This window comes from Microcaecilia unicolor, chromosome 11 (assembly GCF_901765095.1).
Source record: "Microcaecilia unicolor chromosome 11, aMicUni1.1, whole genome shotgun sequence".
NCBI lineage: Eukaryota > Metazoa > Chordata > Amphibia > Gymnophiona > Siphonopidae > Microcaecilia > Microcaecilia unicolor.
In genome coordinates, this window is record NC_044041.1 from 184,076,424 (window position 1) to 184,095,608 (window position 19,185).

The following is a 19,185-nucleotide window of genomic DNA, read 5'->3' on the forward strand; positions in this document are numbered from 1 at the left end:
GATTCAGGCTTAAAATTAATACATTGTTATAAAGAATGAAGTGAAGGAGAGGGAGATAGAGTGAGTTAACAGAATCAGTAACTAAATGGAGTCTTCTTGTGCAAGTTCTCTGACTCTTCCCATCTAACTTATCTTCAAGGAGCTCCTAATATGTTTTATTTCCCCTGCCCCAATAGACAAGCTATTTACTACAGAAAACTTCTAAGGCCCAGCTATCGGGAAACCACTCTCTATGAACTATTTCCATACACTTCTTTGCATGGTAGCAAGATGTCATTGGGGATCGACCCTCTCCATCTTCCCCAGGGGCTGAGTAAATCAACAGCTGTTTTAACCAGCCTGACAAGCAGGAGCCTCAGCTGGGAATCAACCCCAGGCCACCAGCTAGCAGAATCCTGAGGCGTGGCCTAGTGGTTAGGGTGGTGGACTTTGGTCCTGGGGAACTGAGTTCGATTCCCAGCACAGGCAGCTCCTTGTGACTCTGGGCAAGTCACTTAACCCTCCATTGCCTGCCGCATTGAGCCTGCCATGAGTGGGAAAGCACGGGGTACAAATGTAACAAAAATAAAAAATCACTGCAAAATTGAGAAGGCATTACAGTACCATATCCTCATTTGAAAGTATTCTCAGTACAGGTATGATTTGATGTTTAATGTTATCTATGATCCTTATAAGTCACTTTTATTTCTCTTGTTTCCTTTTAAATTAATATTCTGGTCTTTCAAATATGTAATAAAAGTATTTAAATGGTTTCAATTTTTGAATTAAGCTGAAGCTTATTCATTTCATTTTTATAAGTGAGAGACAGCAGAGCTGAAGATGTCTTCTTAAAATTTGCCTTAGATTAGAACTCTTCAGATCAAGTCATGGAGACGCTCCCTGTAAAGCAAGAGACACCTTCAAGACATCTGATGCCAATATCACAGGAGCCATGCACTTCTGAGGCAATGTCCAAATCGGAAAAAACATTTGAAAGTGAATCAGCATCCGTGACAGAGGAGGTCTGTACAAATGAAGAGATACTCATGACTGATAAAACATCTACAACAGAGCTGCTGCCTACAAGTGAGAATATGTCCAAACCAAATGAGACCTCTCCAACTGAGGAGGTGCATGAACTAGAGAATCTACCTGCGGAATTACCTTACTTCTCTTTGTATGTGGGCCACCTGAATACACAATATTCCCAGGAGTGTTTATGTAACATGCTCCAGGAAATGCTAACTGGTATTAATGTCGTCCTTCAAAAGCAGAACATACAGATTGTGAAGAATCAGAGCTCTGCTTATGCACTGGTACATCTGGACTCTGAGAGCATGTATCAGTCAGCACTGAAACAGCTGCAGCAAGCTTCAGTCTTGGATCAGAGTCTGCTCGAGAAATTAGTAATGAAGGGGGAAACGCTGATTGTTGGGGAAACAAGTCAAAGGAAAGCTTCATATATACAGGTAGGCAAGAGGCTTCCCTGTTAATGCATGCACTAAACCCGTAGTACATGCGGACCAGGTTAGCAGATGAAGACTTTCTGCAGTGTACACACAGTGTCCTGCTCCTTAGAATGGAGTGCTTCTCCATTAAGTTTCAAGGAGAAAGAATTTGCATAATTGCATCCTGATCAGACTAGGAACGGAAGGCATAACAAGAGAGGCAATATAGAATTCCTTGATGAGCATAAGATATCAAGGAAGAGGAGGAGAGACTAAGGAAATCCAAACAAAAAACAAATCTAGAAGAAACAAAAATAAATGAAAGGGAAGTCTCATAGTCAGAACAGAACATAAGAATAGCCATACTGGCCAACCCAGGTCACAAGTAATAGCAGCAACATTCCATGCTACCAATCCCGGGGCAAAGCAGTGGCTTCCCCATGTCCATCTCAATAACAGACTATGGACTTATCCAAATCTTTTTTAGCAGGTATTCTCCAAGGTCGGCAGGCTTTATATTCTCACAAGTGGGTGACGTTGTTCTGCCTGGAACTTATAACGAGTATAAGTAGAGCTTTGTGGGGTGCAAGACATACTCCACCGCACATGCGTGTGCCTTCCCACCTGCCGCGAGAATGCGGTATCCTCACTTAAATACTAGAGCAAAAATAAAGTAAAAATAACGAAGGAGACAACTCCAAGAGGAGGTGGGAGGGATTGTGAGAATATAAAAAGCCTGCTGTCCTCGGAGAACACCAGCTACAGGTAAGTACCTTAGCTTTCTCCGAGGACAAGCAGGCTTATTAATTCTCACAAGTGGGGAATCCCTAGCATTCAGATTCACCAAAAACAACAAACATTGGATATAACACAGATAACAAACTATATACAATCTAAATGAGAGTGCAGCCTGGAACAGAATAAAATGGGCCTAGGAGAGTGGAGTTGGATTCTAGACCCCAAATAGATTCTGCAACACTGTCTGCCCGAACTGACTATCATGTCGGGTATCCTGCTCAAGGCAGATGTGAATGTGTGGACTGAAGACTACGTAGCAGCTTTGCAAATTACCTCAAGTGGGCTACCGATGCAGCCATGGATCTGACATTGTGAGCTGTGACATGACCCTCTATGGCCAGCCAAGCCTGGGCATAAGTGAAGGAAATGCAATCTGCCAGCCAATTAGAAATGGTGCATTTCCCAATGGCGACCCCCCCCCCCCCCATCCTGTTGGGATAAAAAAAAACAAAAAGTTGGATGGACTGTCTGTGAGGCCTGGTCCGACCATGTAGTAGAACAATGCTCTCTTGCAATCCAAGGTGTGCAAGCTGCTTTTGCCAGGGTGGGCATGGAGTCAGGGAAAGAGTATTGGCAAGATAATCGATTAGTTCAGATGGAATTCCGACACCACCTTTGGCAGAAACTTAGGGTGAGTGCAGAGAACTACTCTATTGTGATGAAACTTAGTACAAGGTGCATTCACTACTAAGGCCTGAAGCTCACCGACTCTTCAAGCTAAAGTAACAGCCACCAAGAAAACAACTTTTCAGATCAAGTACTTCAGATGGTAGAAATTCAGTGGCTTGAAAGCTTTCATCAGTTGGGTGAGAACGACGTTGAGATCCCATGACTCTGGTGGAGGTTTGACAGAGGGCATTGACGCTTCTCGGGTGCCATATCCTTCGATGCCCCGGAGCTCCTGGCACTATGCATCGAGGGCAACCAAGGACAATGTTTCTTGGCCTTCATCTAAAGCGTGCCACCACCACACGTCACCTCAGGGTCGGGTCTGACAATGGACGATCCCAGGGGCCCTGCACAGCAGGAGGCCTCGAGGTAGATGGAGACCCACTCGATGCTTCACTGCTCCCAGTGTCTAGCAGCAGCCATGCTTATCGATGCTCCTGATGCGACACTCAACATTGATGCTGACGTCGAGAAACTGGACGGCTCCAAAAATCTTCTCTTGTTGATATCTGGGTCCTCTTCTTCATGCGAAGACAGCGAACACAGTTAGTGGGGCTATGGTCGGGCCCAAGACACAACAGACACCAAGAATGGGTGTCCTTCCAGAGATCATCCGATTGCACCGGGTACAGTACTTAAAACCACTGGAAACCTTAGTGGACATAGAAGGAAAAATTTCCTAGTCTAAACTAAACAAAGCGGTGGGGCCTGAAAAAGGCAAGGCAAAAAATGAAGGGAAAACCCCCAGCTGAAGTCAAGGCCTAAAAGCAGCTGAATGACGAAAAATAAAGGAAACTTAAAACCGGGCAAAAGAAACTAAAAATATAAGGGAAAGACAAAAAAGGGGGTTGCAGACCCGGGAACATAGCCGCTTTGGGGCTGCAAAACTGTGGCAAAAGGCGGGGTATAAATGAAATAAATAAATAAATAAATAAATAAATAAAGGATAAAAAAAAAAAAACTCGCCAAAATGAACAAAAAGCTCTTTTAGACAGAGCGATATGAGGAGATGGTAAAAAACTAAGCCCTCTCACCGCAGTAGAAAAAGAACTGAGGAGACCGCATTCTCGCAGCAGGTGGGAAGGAGAAATTAGATCTTACCTGCTAATTTGCTTTCCTTTAGTCCCTCCGGACCGGACCAGGATTGGACTGATGGGTTGTGCTCGCCTACCAGCAGGTGGAGACTGAGAAAAAACTCTGACTCTAGAGAGCCAATAGGAGCCCTGGCCATGTGACCTTAGCCTCAGTATTTGAATAACAAAGCAGGAAAGAAAGAAAGACCTTCTGTGCCGTATGGAATCCTAGCAGCCACAAAGCACTCGGCAATGCCAAGTATCAGAGCTCACCAGCAACTCTCACCAGAGAAGTGGTATGGCCCGATATGTATTACAGCTCACCAGCAACTCTCACTAGAGAAGTGGTATGGCTCACTTATACTATAGCTCACCAGCAACTCTCACCAGAGAAGCGATATGGCTCACATGTAATATAGCTCACCAGCAACTCTCCCCAGAGAAGTGGTATGGCTCACGCATAATATAGCTCACCCGCAACTCTCACCAGAGAAGTGGTATGGCTCACTTGTCTTATAGCTCACCAGCAACTCTCACCAGAGAAGTGGTATGGCCCACTTAAGATTTTATATATATTCCATCAACTGAGCTTACCAGCAACTCTCACCAGAAAAGTGGTAAATCATATTTAAGGTTTTATAGATATTCCAGCAACTGAGCTCAGCCACAACTCTCACCAGAGAAGTGGTATGGCGTATTTAAGGTTTTATAGATAGATTCCAGCAATTGAGCTCACCAGCAACCACCAGAGAAGTGGTATAGACCACGTAAAGTTCTGTATATATATAGTATTGTTCCACGAATCGTAAAGGAATGAATACACTTCCTACTGAATACACTTCCTACTTAATAAAAGAAGCTAAAGAGTAGAGAGAACATGGGAGGGGCCTGGTCCGGTCCGGAGGGACTAAAGGAAAGCAAATTAGCAGGTAAGATCTAATTTCTCCTTCCTTAGCGTCCCTCCGGACCGGACCAGGATTGGACTGATGGGAAGTACCAAAGCAGTAATCTGAAGGGAGGGACCCTATGAAAACTGCAGAGAAATGTTCATGCTGCATAGGCCACCTGGCGACAACTAACATGTAGTGTGTCCCAATGAGCAAAATAAAATGAAACTAGGACTAAGTTGCCAACTTACCAATGTGCACCGAGAGCACCAAAAATCGCCGTAGTAAGAATAGAGCCCGCTTCTGAAGTTGTGGAATATGTTGTAATACGCTGTGGAACTGCCCTCTCAGCGAGAAGAGAAATAGACATTCTCATTTCCTTGATCCTTCGCGATATAGCGGGTTAGAAACAATGAAAAACTTTTACGCCTACTGGCTAGAAGGACAAAACCAATAAGAAAAAAACGATTGGGAAAGGTGAAAACTTTAAACTACAGCAGACCGAAAAGAAGTTACCAACCGTAGAAGTATTCCACACATAGATCTACTTGCTGCAATGGCTACTGGGAAACACTGCTTGAAGAGGAAAACTTTATAGAAAAAGTTATGGCTACTAGAAAACAGAACTTTAAGAGTCTGTTCACCTAGTTCACCTAGCTGGTGGACGAAGCGGGAGGTACAGGTGCAGGACTCCTTTAAGAAACCGCTTTGACAGTGGATGCTGCATAAGCGTGCGGTTGTCAACAGTATCATGCATCACTGATAGAGCTGCCAAATGAACTCTAATGGATGAGTAAGACAGACAAGATTTCGCAAGATGCAGAAGATATTCCAAAACATGCAAAATGGATACTGTTTGTGGAATGAAGTGGCGAGAGGAGTACCACAGAGTGAACCGTCGCCACTTTGATTCATAGGACTTTAATGTAGATTTCTGTCTGGAAGCAATTAAAACTTGAAGTACTTCCTGCGAAAATATCAAAGATGTTGCAGACCCAGTAACCACGCCATAAGTTTGAGTGACTGGGGGTCCGGATGTAGAAGGGTGCCTTGGTTCTGCGTAAACACCTAGTGAGATGATGGAAGAAACGCATAAAGAAGGCTGAAAAACCCCTGCTGGACGTTGGCATCTGTCCCTGTCTCCGTCAAGACTGTTGCTGAACGGAAGAAGCAAGAAATGTCCGTGAGCCTGAAGGCAAAAAGAGATAGCCCTGAAGTGTCGCAGTGAGGAAGTAAGGCTGAAAAAATGAGAGTCCATTCACCTAAATGCAGGGTGACACAACTAAGAAAAAATGAGTACAAACTCAAGAGTATACTCTTAACTCCTCCTTGGCGGATGACATAACCCATTGCCATGGCAAGGACCAACATAGCTCTCTCCGCCTTGTTTGTCAGTAGGGAAAACAAAATTCACCCGAAGGTAAAACGAATTGCTGAGGTCCCCCAGAAAAAAAATATATACAAACAAGCTTCTGCCAAAAAGTGTACTGCACGAAGCATCCCAATGACAGAACTAAGGTTCTTGAGATAACTAGATGACACTTAAATAGTGCGACTGATGACCCTGAGATTCGCAATAGGATGAAGGAAAATTCCTTCTTGGGCATTAGAAAGTAAAATTGCATTCTGCAGAATAGAGCGAGGAAATGGCCGAAGGCCCAAGGTCACCAAGAAAAATATAAACTGGGATGTTTGCAGAGGAGACAAAAGACTGTGCGCCAACCTGACTAAACAAAGAGAAAATCAGAGATATCTGATGAGAGATCAAATGAGAGATCAAATGAGAGGCCTGGCTACAATCACCACCCAACCTAGAGACTGTAAGAAATGCAACACCCGGTGCGTGACCTGAGAACTCTGCTGATAAGACTTTCTCCAATTAGGCAGTCGTCTAGGTAAGAATGAAATGACCCTAAGAGCGCAATGAACATCCTCTTAGATCTATAAAAGAACGGAAGAGAGAGTACTGCTGAAAATGACCGGTTAATGCATAAGCAAAAAACTAGCCATTCTCTGGATCCTGAGGAGAAGAGGAAGGGTGACCAAGGACACCAGTTAAATAGGGCTACAAACTCCAACCCTATCTCTATGGCGTTCCATAGTTGGGTAAGTTCTGAATATAGAAAGTTCTGAATATAGGAGTCCACCAGCTATGGTAGTACGCTCCGGACAGAAATAAATTGTCCCAGTATGAACGTCTGATTCACCGGCCTGTAATTTCTTGGATCTCCCTAATCCACATACCACTAATCCACGTACCACGGTCATGCGTCCTCCCTCACTGAGATGTAGATTGTAAGCTCCTTTGAGCAGGGAACGTCCTTCTTTGTTAATTTGTACAGCGCTGCGTAACCCTAGTAGCGCTCTAGAAATGTTAAGTAGTAGTAGTAGTACCAGACTCACACCCAATAGATATGAATGTTGAGCTTGTTTCAGGTTAAAACACCGAACCTAGGCCCAGGGTCCCCGGTGTTCCTAGTGGTGAACAGCCATGGCAAATATTGTATGCGTTAGTTTGCAGAATTACTGCAAAGCCTTGCTTTTGGAGCAGAGATTTCTGTTCGATACTCTCGTGAGAGGTTTTTTTTTTTTTTTTTTCTTTAATGCTGTTCTGGCTGTAGAAAGGTGGACATTTGAGCTTCCCCAGAATGGCAAAACTTATGTACCTATGCCCATTAGATATGAATGCTGGACTTGATGGACTTTAGGCCTTACCCAGCATAACCATACTTATGTACCTATGGTATAAATACACAGAAAGTGAGTGAATCCCCTTCCAATTGAAAGAACACTCTGGAGTGAAGGCGCATAGAATGAAAATGAAAAAGGACAAACTTGGAAATTACCTGTAACGAAAAAAGTGAAGTTGTGCCACAGCCACTTGGTGAAGGCAGTGTAGACAAGACTGTATCTGAATTCAAGAAAGCTTGATATAACATCAGGTCTCTAAGGAAGAGGAAGAGATAGCAGATGGTATGTATAGGCATACTGGACCAAACCAGGATGTTTATAATCTGCCAATGCTGAACTGATAGAGTAGAGACAAACACGAGTAGATGGTTTGAGGACCGTCCACTATCTTTAAGTGAAAGGATGACTTTATTCTCTAAGTGACCATATGTCCTGTAAAAACCAGAAGAAAGCTAAAATGAAAAATGAGAGGCTTCAAGGCAGTTGGAAAAGAAGGGAAGACATGAATAAAGCATGCCTGCTAAGGCAGCTGAGTGATTGGGAGCTTGGTAGACAGGACTGTCCCTCAGAGAATATGAAAGAGCTGATATATCCCCATGGCATCTGAACAATATACTGTATGCCTCTAGAGAAGGCTTCTTAAAGTCGGAAAAAGAAAACACTGTATAACACTACAGCCATTGAGAGTGTCTGTTAAGTTCTTAAAACACTATATAACATCATAGGCATGGAGTAAAATGCTTGAAAGGAACTAATATATTATGGTCAGAATTGCAAAGTACCAATCAATTGACTCTTAGACAATGTAGTCCTATTCACCAGGGAATGAGAAAGACAGAAATTTACTCTACGCCTATAGAGAAAGTTTCTAAAGTTCTTAAAACACTGTATAATACTACAGCTATTGAGGAAAATGCTTGAAATGAATTATGATATTATGATAAGATGTAGATTTTCCACCAGGCAATGAAAAATGACTGAGCACCAGAAAAAACTAGTGTTAACAGCCCCGTGACACATAGAAATTTAAAAGAAGAAAAGCTTGTCATATATTCATATATGAAAGGAGCCCCCTTTCAACCAAATATTGCCTGCTGATGTGAAGAGCATTTTAGAATACGCCTTTCAGCACATACAAAAGTGTACACATCTTGGAGCCGAACTGCTCTATGAACTGCAGCCTTACCTTCAGCAGAGAGATCCCCGACTGATAAGATGGAGGGAGAAACAAAATGGCCGCCGTTCGCTCCACTGGCCCTGTGGCGATCGTCGACAGCGCGCCAGACACCTCCGAACAAGCGCAGCCCAGTGGAACGGCGAAGAAACAACAGCCGGCGAAAAAGGCCCCGAAAAAACTGGAGGCAGCACCGGACCCGAAGAAACCTTGAAGGGAGAGCAAAATTTACACGTTCCGGCTGCGTGAACTGCGCGACGCTGACCGACAGCAGCTGTTTGAACTTTTAAGCCATATCGGAAAAAACAGGTGGCCGCGCTTACGCGGTTCGCACATTTCTTTTTTTTTTTTCATTTGTTTAAACTGCCGCCGCCAAAACGCAAGAAAATGGAGGAAATTAAATCTGACGAGAAAAATCGCTGTTTAAAGTCACAGATACTGAATTATTTTCTTCTGTTTGTTTTTTTTTTTATAACCCCTCAATCATAATAAAACACTGGAGCTGCCTGCTCGTTAGCAGTCTGGGGAAAGAAAGGCTGCTTCTTTGAATTTCCTTTTATTTAATTCTTTTAAAGCAGCTACCTGTTAAAAGTGGCTGCCTCTCCCAAAGACGGTACACCTTTCCAGAGAAAGGGACGGCCCTTCCCTGCTAAGCCAGGGAGATGGGGAGGAAGGGGGGTGGACTCGAGACACCCGAGTTTAACACCCCCGAGGCTGTCAAAGAAAGAAGAGAAAGGAAACCCTGTCAAGCCTCTAAATAAGATTCCAGGCACAGAAGAATTATCACAAATATCTGTAATATCTAAAGAGAAAAGGAGAGAGACTAATGGGCTCACTTCCTACCTGCTGGGAGACTGAGAAAATACTGAGGCTAAGGTCACATGGCCAGGGCTCCTATTGGCTCTCTAGAGTCAGAGTTTTTTCTCAGTCTCCACCTGCTGGTAGGCGAGCACAACCCATCAGTCCAATCCTGGTCCGGTCCGGAGGGACGCTAAGGAAGGCATGCGTGGTGGAGCGTTTCTCGCACTCCACAAAGCTCTACTTATACTCGTTATAAGTTCCGGACTGGGTGACGCGGGTCAGGGTCACCCACGTGTCAGAATAAGCCTGCTTGTCCTCTGAGAACTGCTGTTACCACATCCTCCGGCAGTGAGTTCCAGAGCTTAACTATTCTTTGCGTGAAAAAATATTTCCTCCTATTTATTTTACAAGTATTTCCCTGTAATTTCATTGAGTGTCCTCTGGTCTCAAGTTTTTGAAAGAGTGAAAATTTGATTCACTTCTACCTGTTCTACACCACTCAGGATTTTATAGACCTCAATCATATCCCCCTTCAGCCGTCTCTTTTCCAAGCTGAAGAGCCCTAACCTGCTAAGCCTTTTTTCAGATAGTAACTTTATAAGGAGGTGCCTACTGTGTAAGCATAACCCATGCCTAGCTTAAAAACTAAAGGATTTTATAATCCATGCATATGACTGTGTGCTCCAACCATACTGTCCATGCCCACCACTAAAGACCAAGCCATCAAGTCTACGCACATACCTATAAAATTGTGCCCGGGGGGGAAAGAGCCCATTTATGCATGTATGTGACCAAAATACCATGATTTATGTGTTCTTAACACCTCCTTGTAAAATTACCCTCTTAGGTGAATTCTCTGTAGATTACCTAGTTAGGTGCTGGGATTGTGCACACTAAGGGGTGAATTCTATATATGGTGCCAAACAAATTGGCACTTAAAAAGTGTTAAAGTTAGGCGTGGTATATAGAATAGTTCTTACGCCCAGGGGTCAAGCATAAATTTATGTGCCACCATTTGCACCAATGAAAATGCGGAGCCCCCATAGCCTCTAATTATGCACATAATTAAAAATCATGCCCCCAATCTGAACCCAAAATGCCCATGACCCACTATTTCCACGCCCCCTTTTTTGGGCCATGAGTAAAATTTAGGTGCGGATCCTGTGCCTAAATTTACACTCGTAAGTTGTAATTAAATCTAATTAGTGCCAATAATTGCTTGTTAAAAAGCCATTTGAACTAATTGGCTTGTTATAAATTAAATTGTACTTACAAAATAGGTGTGCCCATATTTGCATGCACAATTTTTATAGAATTCGGGGGGGGGGGGGGGGGGGGGGTGAATACTATATTGGCAATAGTGTGTGCAATTGCCCTTACAGAATACTAGTACAAGTCTACATTTATGCATCTAACTTTACGCTAACTCAATGCCTGGTATTGTGCCTAAATGCAGGCAGTTAGGAGTGTAAATGCTAGTATCAGTGGCATAGCTACGGGTGGGCACAAGCCCACCCAGTGGCGGCACCCCACATCAACATCTTTCCTTCTCCATAATGTCCCGGCATCTGCCCACCTGTCGCTGAACCCCCGTCCCTCCCCGGTGTACCTTACAGGCATCCCCGGCTCCTGCAGTGATTCATTATTGCTGCCTGCGCTGGCCCCACAGGCTTCCATCTGCTGGGTCCCGCCAGACAGGCAACATGAAATGACATCAGCTAGGGCAGGACCCGGTCGACGGAAGCCTGTGGGGCTGGCACAGGCAGCAGTAATGAATTACTGACGGCACCAGGGACACCTGTAAGGTACACCAGGGAGGGATGGAGTTCAGCAACGGGCAGGCAAATGCCAAGACGCCACAGAGGAGAGATGTTGATGGGGTAGATGAAAAAAAAAACCCTATAATTTTTTTTTCTATCGCTGGGGGTGGGGGCGTAGAAGGCCCCATCTAAGTTAATTCTGGGCCCATCCACTGACTAGTATTATCAATATATATAAAAGGCGAGTGTCGTACTCACTCGCAAATGCGCAGTAGAGACCTTCTCTGCCCCGCCCCCGTGTCAATACGTGATGACGGGGGCCGGAACAGAGAGGGTCTGTACTGCGCATTTCTGAGGGAGGGACACCGCCGTCTAACGCTCCCCCCACCCGAGTCGCCGCCGCCGCCACCCACCTTCTACCCGGTCGGGCCCTCGCTCCACTATTGAAACAGCGAGGGTCCGGGAACGCAGCACTGAGCTCTGCTGAGCTGCCGACATCGCCCTTCCTTCTTCTTCTCTGCCTCTGTCCCGCCCTCGACGACGTTACGTCACACGAGGGCGGGACAGGCAGAGAAGAAGCAGCTCAGCAGAGCTCAGCGCTGCGTTCCTGGACCCTCGCTGTTTCAATAGCGGAGCGAGGGCCCGGCCGGGTGGAAGGTGGGTGGTGACGGCTCGGAGGGGGGGGGGGGGGGGCCGCGAACTCGGCGGCGGGGGCAGGCCTTTCAACCCCCCCTTCCTATAATAGCCCGTTTTTACGGGCTCAAAGGCTAGTATTACATATGCATCTAAGTGCCAGGCAAGTCCTTGACCCACCCATGCCACTCTCAGGTTTATATCCCATTGTAGTTGCATGCTGTGGATTTTGCGTGCACAATTTGCAGAATTCTAAGAGCAGTTACATGTGTAACTGCTAATTAGTGCCAATTAGCAGCTGACTATTATATTAAGTTAAACGTGATATCACCATCTGTACAGCACTGTATTTTGTCTAAGTCTCAAATATTTACAGGCTGGTGAACACTACTATGCAGGGGATCTGTGTTTGATTCCCAGGCCGGATGTGCTTTCCCTGGACTTGCTGGGGGTGCAGCAGAGGCAGCATTCCCAGCCCCTGGGAGTAAGTGTCAGCTATCACTCAAATTCACAGCTAATGCAGATTTCTGAAGAAGCTCTGATGTGAAACTCTTGGCTCAGGATTTCCACTGCAATGACTGGAGTAGATAAATCTGAAAGAGAGATGTAAGATAGAAGAAAATCCCTCGTTATCTACACATGAAAGCTCAAGGTACTATAAACCAGTGTTTCCCAAGTTGGTCCTGGCGTACCCCCTTGCCAGTCAGGCTTTCAGGGTATCCACAATAAATATGCATGAAATAGATCTGCATACAATGGAGGCAGTGTATGCAAATCAATCTTATGCATATTCATTGTGGATATCCTGAAAAACTGACTGGTAAAAGGGTACTCAAGGACTGACTTGGGAAACACTGCTATAAACTAATGGAGATTTTATTCAGACTGAGCTGAAAAAAATCAAAAGAACAGGAGCAAGTTGCTGGGTCAAACAGAAATAGCCCTCCACCTTCCCTCCAATAGTGCCCCCCCCCCCCCAAAAAAAAAAAAAAGAAAAGTGGAAAAATATCTCAAAGCTTCAAATCAGACAGTAGAGATTTTGAGAGACCTTCCTTTTGATACAGAACTGGCCGAGTGTCCCTGATAACAGAGGACCCACAGGTAAGGAGCACTGTGAAAAGAATTAATATTCTGAGCTGCAGAGTTGGACTGTAAGTCATTTAACCAATTCTTATTTTATATAAAAGGCAATTGAGAAAGGAAACGTCCATGAATCATCCACTGAACAGCTCCCTCAAAGGAAGGCTAAAAAGAAGACTCAAGAAATCATGAAGACGATGCACCTGATGCCCGATAACAGAATCAAAATGCCCACGGGCAATTGGTTAGACTGGTCTACTGCTGTCCTGCCTGGCACGCGATCAGATAGTGCCATTCACAAATGGGAGGTCAAGGGCCAAAAGCAGCTATTTTATGGAGCAGTCATGGGTATTGAGACCAGGAATGTAGAATTCAAGCGTGGGGGAGGGGAATACCTGAGTTTGACGTTCAAACACCACATACGCAAATACACGTGTGCCTTCTTGAACAGCGAGGGTGGAAGCCTGTTTGTTGGGGTAGATGACAACGGCATCATCACTGGCGTACAGTGCACTCCTAAAGATGAGGACCATGTGCGTCTGTTAGTGGACTCTGTGGTAAAGGGATTCAAGCCTCCTGTATTCCCTGAAGCTTATTCATTAATCTTCCTCCCAGTGATCAAGGCTGGATATGACAGCATGTTTCTCAAAGTCATCCAGCTGACTGTGCATCCTCGCAAGCAGACAAGGGAACCAGTGCTGTATGATACAGACCGGGGCGAAGTATATATTCGCAGAGACGGTAGTATCCAGGGGCCACTTGCAGGCAGTGCCATTCAGGAATGGTGCAGGCAGGTAACTCTAATTCAACGCTTGGTTTTTCATTGTATATGAACAGGCTCACATAAGTGCCCTGTGTCTAAATGTCTACGCAAATGTGGTTGGTCCATAAGCTTAATGAAATACAGAGCAGCATACACAAGCTAGTCCCAAATGACTTAAGCCTCAGTTTTATTAAAAGCAACCATAGATAAAAGTGGAAACTGTAAATCAGATCTGTCCATACACCCCAATATGCATGGGATGCCTGCTTCAGGGGAAGTTTTTCCATCTAAGGTGATCACCTATAATAGCTCTACGGTTGCATGTAAGGAGTTCTCAAACCCCAGACGTAACTTAAAAGGGGCCCCCAGGAAGTAAAAAGGGTCTGTGTACGCTGCTCTGTATTTTATTGATATTCTGTGCACAGCTGTTTTTGACCTCATTTTGCTATTTTTTTTTTGTTTGTGAGGACTGGTCCATAAGCTTGCCTGGTTCAGTACTCAAAAGAAAACATACTGAGGATAGCGTTTAAGTTTCAGAGGTGATTACAGCAAAAAATATTACCAATGTGTAATCTGCTTTGAAAATTGTCCTCAGAATGACAATAGGATTGAAAATAGATGCTATGTAAGCATACTAAGGAGGTCATTATAGAAGATGTTCATGGCTTTACATGTGTAAATTGCAGTATTTACATGTGTAAACACCTGCATGTAAAGACAGATTTCAGAAAGCTTCTACTTACACATGTAGATAGAAAGCATGCAGAGTTTTCAAAGGGGAATGCTGTGGGCACGTTTTTGGCAGGCCTGAAAAGTATGAATCTATATCCAATTTAGCAACAGCAATACATGACAAACATTGTTATTTACATAGTTTGGCGCAGTTTATAGAATACATGCTTAAGTGGAGAGCTGCGCATAAATTTAGGAACGGCCATTTCACCAACAAAAATGGGATGCAATGTCTGTGCTTAAATTTATGCATGGCGCACCATTATTCTGTAATTATGCCCATAACTCTAAACCATACCCCTGTTCCAACCCGAAACACACATGGCCCTTCCATTTCCATGGCCCCTTTTTTTTGCTGGTGCAGATCCCATGCCTAAATTTATGGGCATTGGTCTCAATTAAATCAAATTTGTGCCAATAATTGCTTGTTAAAAAGGCTACTGGCACTAATTTTCTCATTATTCTATTTAATTGCATGCACAAATCAGAAACGCATCTAAATTTGCGCACACAACTTTTGGTGACCTTTATAGAATCAGGGGGACAGTGTCGACTTTGTAGGTAGCATACTATACTATAATGTGTGCCGTTATATGAATATTGTACTACTGTAATTACTAAAACAAAAACTGGGTTTCATTCAAAGCTTATCGCAGTTATACACTGTAACAAAATTGAATGAATATATCAATATCAAGTGCATCAGTAGTGAATCACTCATAAAAATACAAAAGAAGGAAAAGACAATGAACCGCAATGTGGCTTGAAAGATACAAGCACACTAATTTCCCTGAAGAAGCCTCATGGTGAAACGGGAATCCCCATTGGGAATTGTGAAGATAAGTGCTGTACAATATATATATATCTATATAAATAATTCTCACCTCCAATTCTGAAGCTCACTGTGTGGCAGGGAAACACTGAAGCCTTGTACTGTTGTAGCCTGCCAGCACCACTCACTCTCACTCATACACCCACCCACAGCCACGCCCCATGCAGACATAATTCGCAACCCCAACGTTCTAATGAAGCCCCAAGCTCCACCCACTTCCCTGAAGGGTTCGTAACTTCGTGATGGTGAAGCCACCCCACTGACCATGTCTCTCTGCCACGCCCTCGCATCAAACGTGATGACGTCGAGGGCGGAACAATTACAGTCAACTCATCACTGAACGCAACGAACCCAACGGAAAGGGACGTTGGGTGTTTCCCTACTCCTCCCCCTGCCTCACAATCACCTGCCAATGCGCCGACAAAACAAAAATGGCGCCCACAACGAACGTATGAAAATGACGTCCATCAGAAACACCCTCTCCGCACCCTCCCCGTCGCTACTGGACCTGCTGCTCTCTCCCTCCCCCCTCCTGAGTCGCCGCCGCACCCCCTCCCCCCACGCACAGTCCCCCTCAAACATCCTCCTCCACACCTCACAGGTTTGCTTTCTTTCCAGTGTATGGCAATGACGGCTGCACAGGCCACAGGAAACAGAGATTAAAATTGCCTTCCTTGCTTACGGTCCCCACCCTGAGCCCTCCCTCACCCACCCTCCTCCCCGATGCTCATCGCCGCAGCCGCTCGCCATCCCGCCAACACTTCAACGACAACGTGGATGCAGCACCTCAGAGGTTTGCTTTCTTTTCAGTGTATGGCGATGACAGCTACACGGGGCAGGGGAAACAGAGATTAACCAAATTGCCTTTCTTGCTTACACTGAACTACATAGCCTTACGTCCACTCCTGTCTACAAACAGAGGGGAGGGAAGACAGCATGCAACTCGGAGGGGACACAGGGAGAGACCGAGGGAGGGGGGGAACCTTGCTAGCGCCCGTTTCATTTCATACAGAAACGGGCCTTTTTTACTAGTCTCTCTATATAAAACGCACCTCCAACGTTCTAATGAAGCCTCACTTTCCCAACATTCTAAAAGTGAGGCGGCAGAGACCACTTTTCCTACATGAGTGTCTGCCCCGCCCATGCGTTAAACGTAATGACGTTTAGGGCGGAGCAATGACACTCGGCAACAGTGTCGCGCTGCTGATTGGCTATGCCTCGGATGACGACGCTAGCACGGACAACCTCTTCCCACAGCACTACAGTAACGCCGGATGCGTAGAAATGCCGTATGTGACTGCGCCTCTGAGCGAGCCTCTCCACCCGAGTTGGTCATTCACCAAGCCTCTTTACTCAGATGGCCTGACTTAGTGTCTCTGGCTGGATGGTGGCCTTACGCAAAAGGCGCTAGCTGCGTCGCAGTAGCCGCTCTTGACGGCGGATGGTGAGAGGCTGAGGGAGGGAGAAAGAAAAAGAAACAGAACGGTGACGGAAGGTCGAGGAAGGAAATGCCGGGGGTGAGAGCGAGGCCTGGATCCGGTTCACCTTCATGAGAGCTTCCACCCCAAAACACACCTCAGCTGCAGAACCGCCTGGGACACGCGATCCACCTTCGTGAGAGCTTCCACCCCAAAACACACCTCAGCTGCACAGCCGCTTTGGACACACACAGACTCCAAACACTACCAGGAACAAAAAAAAAAAAGTTTATGTCTCCTTCCCTGCTCCCAGGACACGGGTATGCAGAAGTCCTTCCACTGGGTTATGGGTGTCCCAGCAATTTGGGGGGGGGGGGGGGGCTTTAAAATGTGTGTTTTCAGAGTTTGGGAATTTGTTTCCCCCCTCCCCTTGCAAGACAAAGTTTGAGGCAAACGAAGGGATTGGAAGCCACAGCACTACACACACTCACTATCAGACTCACACAGTCTGTCTCTCTGTCTTACACACACTCTCACTCACACAAACACTCTGTCACAATGACCTCCCCTGTGGTCCTGCACACACACTCTCACATCGAGCACAGGAAGCAGACAATGGCCCGAGAGAATCCGGTACAGCCAAAACAGATGATCTGAGCCAAGGAAATAAAATGTTTGTGGTCCTTATTTTCTTTTTCCTAATAAATCTGTGGCATGCACCCTCGATTCCTCACAAAAAATACTGAGGCACAAATCAGCAACAAGGACTGCCAACACGCCGTGCAACCACAAAACAATCACACACACAGTCTCTATCAATCACTCTGTCTCACTCTCGGAATCACACACTCTCTCCCTCTGTCTAACACACACACAATGTCTCTATGACCGCCCAAGTGGTCCGGCAAGCACACACTCTCTCACAACAGACGGAATTACACCAACAGAAGGAGGGGCTCATGGAAATCCGTTCCACACACACACACTCTGTATCTCTCTGTCACACAAACACACAGTATCACACACACACAGACACACTCTTTCAATCCCTCTGTCTCTCTCACACACACTCACTATCGGACTCACACAGTCTTCAAACACAGTCACTATTGGACACACACAGTCTGTCTCTCTGTCTTACACACACTCTTACACAAACACTCTGTCACAATGACCGCCCCTGTGGTCCTGCACACACACTCTCTGACATCAGACGGAAGGACAGCAAGGGAAGGAGGGGGTCATGGAACTCCTCTGTCTCACTCTCACACACACTATCAGACTCACAAAGTCTTCACATACACTCACTATCGAAGTCACACAGTCTGTCTCACAAACACTCTCTCACAATGAATGCACCTGTGGCCCTACACAGGGCCTCCTCCTTCCTCATTATACACCCTTCACTATTACTCTAATATTAACTATTTATAACCTTGCTAGCGCCCGTTTCATTTCTAACAGAAACGGGTCTTTTTTACTAGTTTTTTATAAATGTTTCACGCAACACAAAGAAAAACTATAAAAATTTCAATGGAGGTTTTTGGCCAATGAATGATTACAAGACAGTCTTGTTGACAAACGGAAGTCCACAGACTATTTCTGAGATCTTTTCCTCCTTTTGTATTTTTATGAGTGATTCATTACTGATGAACTTGATATAGTCATTCAATTTTGTTGGCCTGTTGTAATTATCCGGGCTACACGTGCTGTACACCACCATGGGTAAATATTTGTTCAAAAAAGGCGTTAAATAAATCCTAAAATTAATTAAGAGGAGTGTTGAGCAGGGGAGATATGATCACATGTCACTTGCTCATTCCCATTTTTTTCATTCTCTCCAGAGATGGACAGTAGAAATGAGAAAAACTGAAGCTAAAGTGAACAGTCTGATGCAAGAAAAGCAACAGATGCTGAAGCAATTGCAGCAGCACAAAGAGTTAATTGAACAGATGAAGCAGCAGGAAGAAAGATTAATTCAAGTTCTTCAGGAGCAGTATAGGAGAGAAAATGAAAAGAAAACCGTCTCTAGGACATGCAGCGTCTTATGACCGAAGGCTTCAGTAGGAGTCAGCAAAGGAAACGGGTACAAGCAAGGAATTCGAGAGATTATTAATACAAACAAAACTCAAACTAGAAAGACACATTTATTATTTAAAAGCAAACTGATAGCTGCAAGCCACTGAAAGCTCGAGAGAGATTTGGTGAAATTAAGATAGGACTGAACTGACCCCACTGCTTAAATTCCCTGGAGTCCAGAAATCTTCAGGAGATGTGTGGTCCGAAAACTACAACAAACCAAAACTCCCTCCAACCCAAGATCCATATCAGTGTTTGTTTAACCACATACTGTGGGAATTGTAAAATTTGTAAAATAATGTACTGTCTTGATATTCTTAAAATAAAGACTTTAAAAAGTTGGCAATATGGTATTCACTATTAAAATA

At 44.9% G+C, this 19,185-nt stretch overlaps 1 protein-coding gene and 2 long non-coding RNA genes across 4 annotated transcripts in view; 2 read left to right on the forward strand and 1 right to left on the reverse strand.

Moving 5' to 3' along the window:
* LOC115479752 overlaps window positions 1-19,185 on the reverse strand; it is a 29,256-nt gene that overhangs the window by 4,425 nt on the left and 5,646 nt on the right. The window contains exon 1 of one of the 2 annotated variants that reach the window (XR_003943752.1): window positions 3,996-4,016. The exons of the other annotated variant lie outside the window; for it this stretch is intronic. This is a non-coding gene — a long non-coding RNA (uncharacterized LOC115479752). Of the gene's footprint in view, window positions 1-3,995; window positions 4,017-19,185 lie in introns of those variants that run through there. 2 annotated transcript variants of the gene reach the window in all.
* LOC115479751 (schlafen-like protein 1) lies at window positions 578-19,120 on the forward strand. The gene is made up of 3 exons (XM_030217933.1): window positions 578-1,448; window positions 13,101-13,787; window positions 18,583-19,120. The coding sequence occupies exons 1-3, from the start codon at window positions 867-869 to the stop codon at window positions 18,787-18,789; spliced, it is 1,476 nt and encodes a 491-aa protein (XP_030073793.1). The 5' UTR covers window positions 578-866; the 3' UTR covers window positions 18,790-19,120.
* On the forward strand, window positions 3,900-9,804 carry LOC115479753. Its single transcript, XR_003943753.1, has 3 exons — window positions 3,900-3,970; window positions 6,957-6,960; window positions 9,716-9,804. It is a non-coding gene; the product is annotated as an uncharacterized LOC115479753 (long non-coding RNA).

Bases quoted from the DNA above. Each gene is read 5' to 3' on its own strand.
- LOC115479751 (XM_030217933.1), top strand. From the start codon at position 867: ATGGAGACGCTCCCTGTAAAGCAAGAGACACCTTCAAGACATCTGATG. The intron at 1,449-13,100 runs GTAGGCAAGAGG...TTTATATAAAAG, and splicing joins GGAAAGCTTCATATATACAG to GCAATTGAGAAAGGAAACGT. The intron at 13,788-18,582 runs GTAACTCTAATT...CATTCTCTCCAG, and splicing joins TTCAGGAATGGTGCAGGCAG to AGATGGACAGTAGAAATGAG.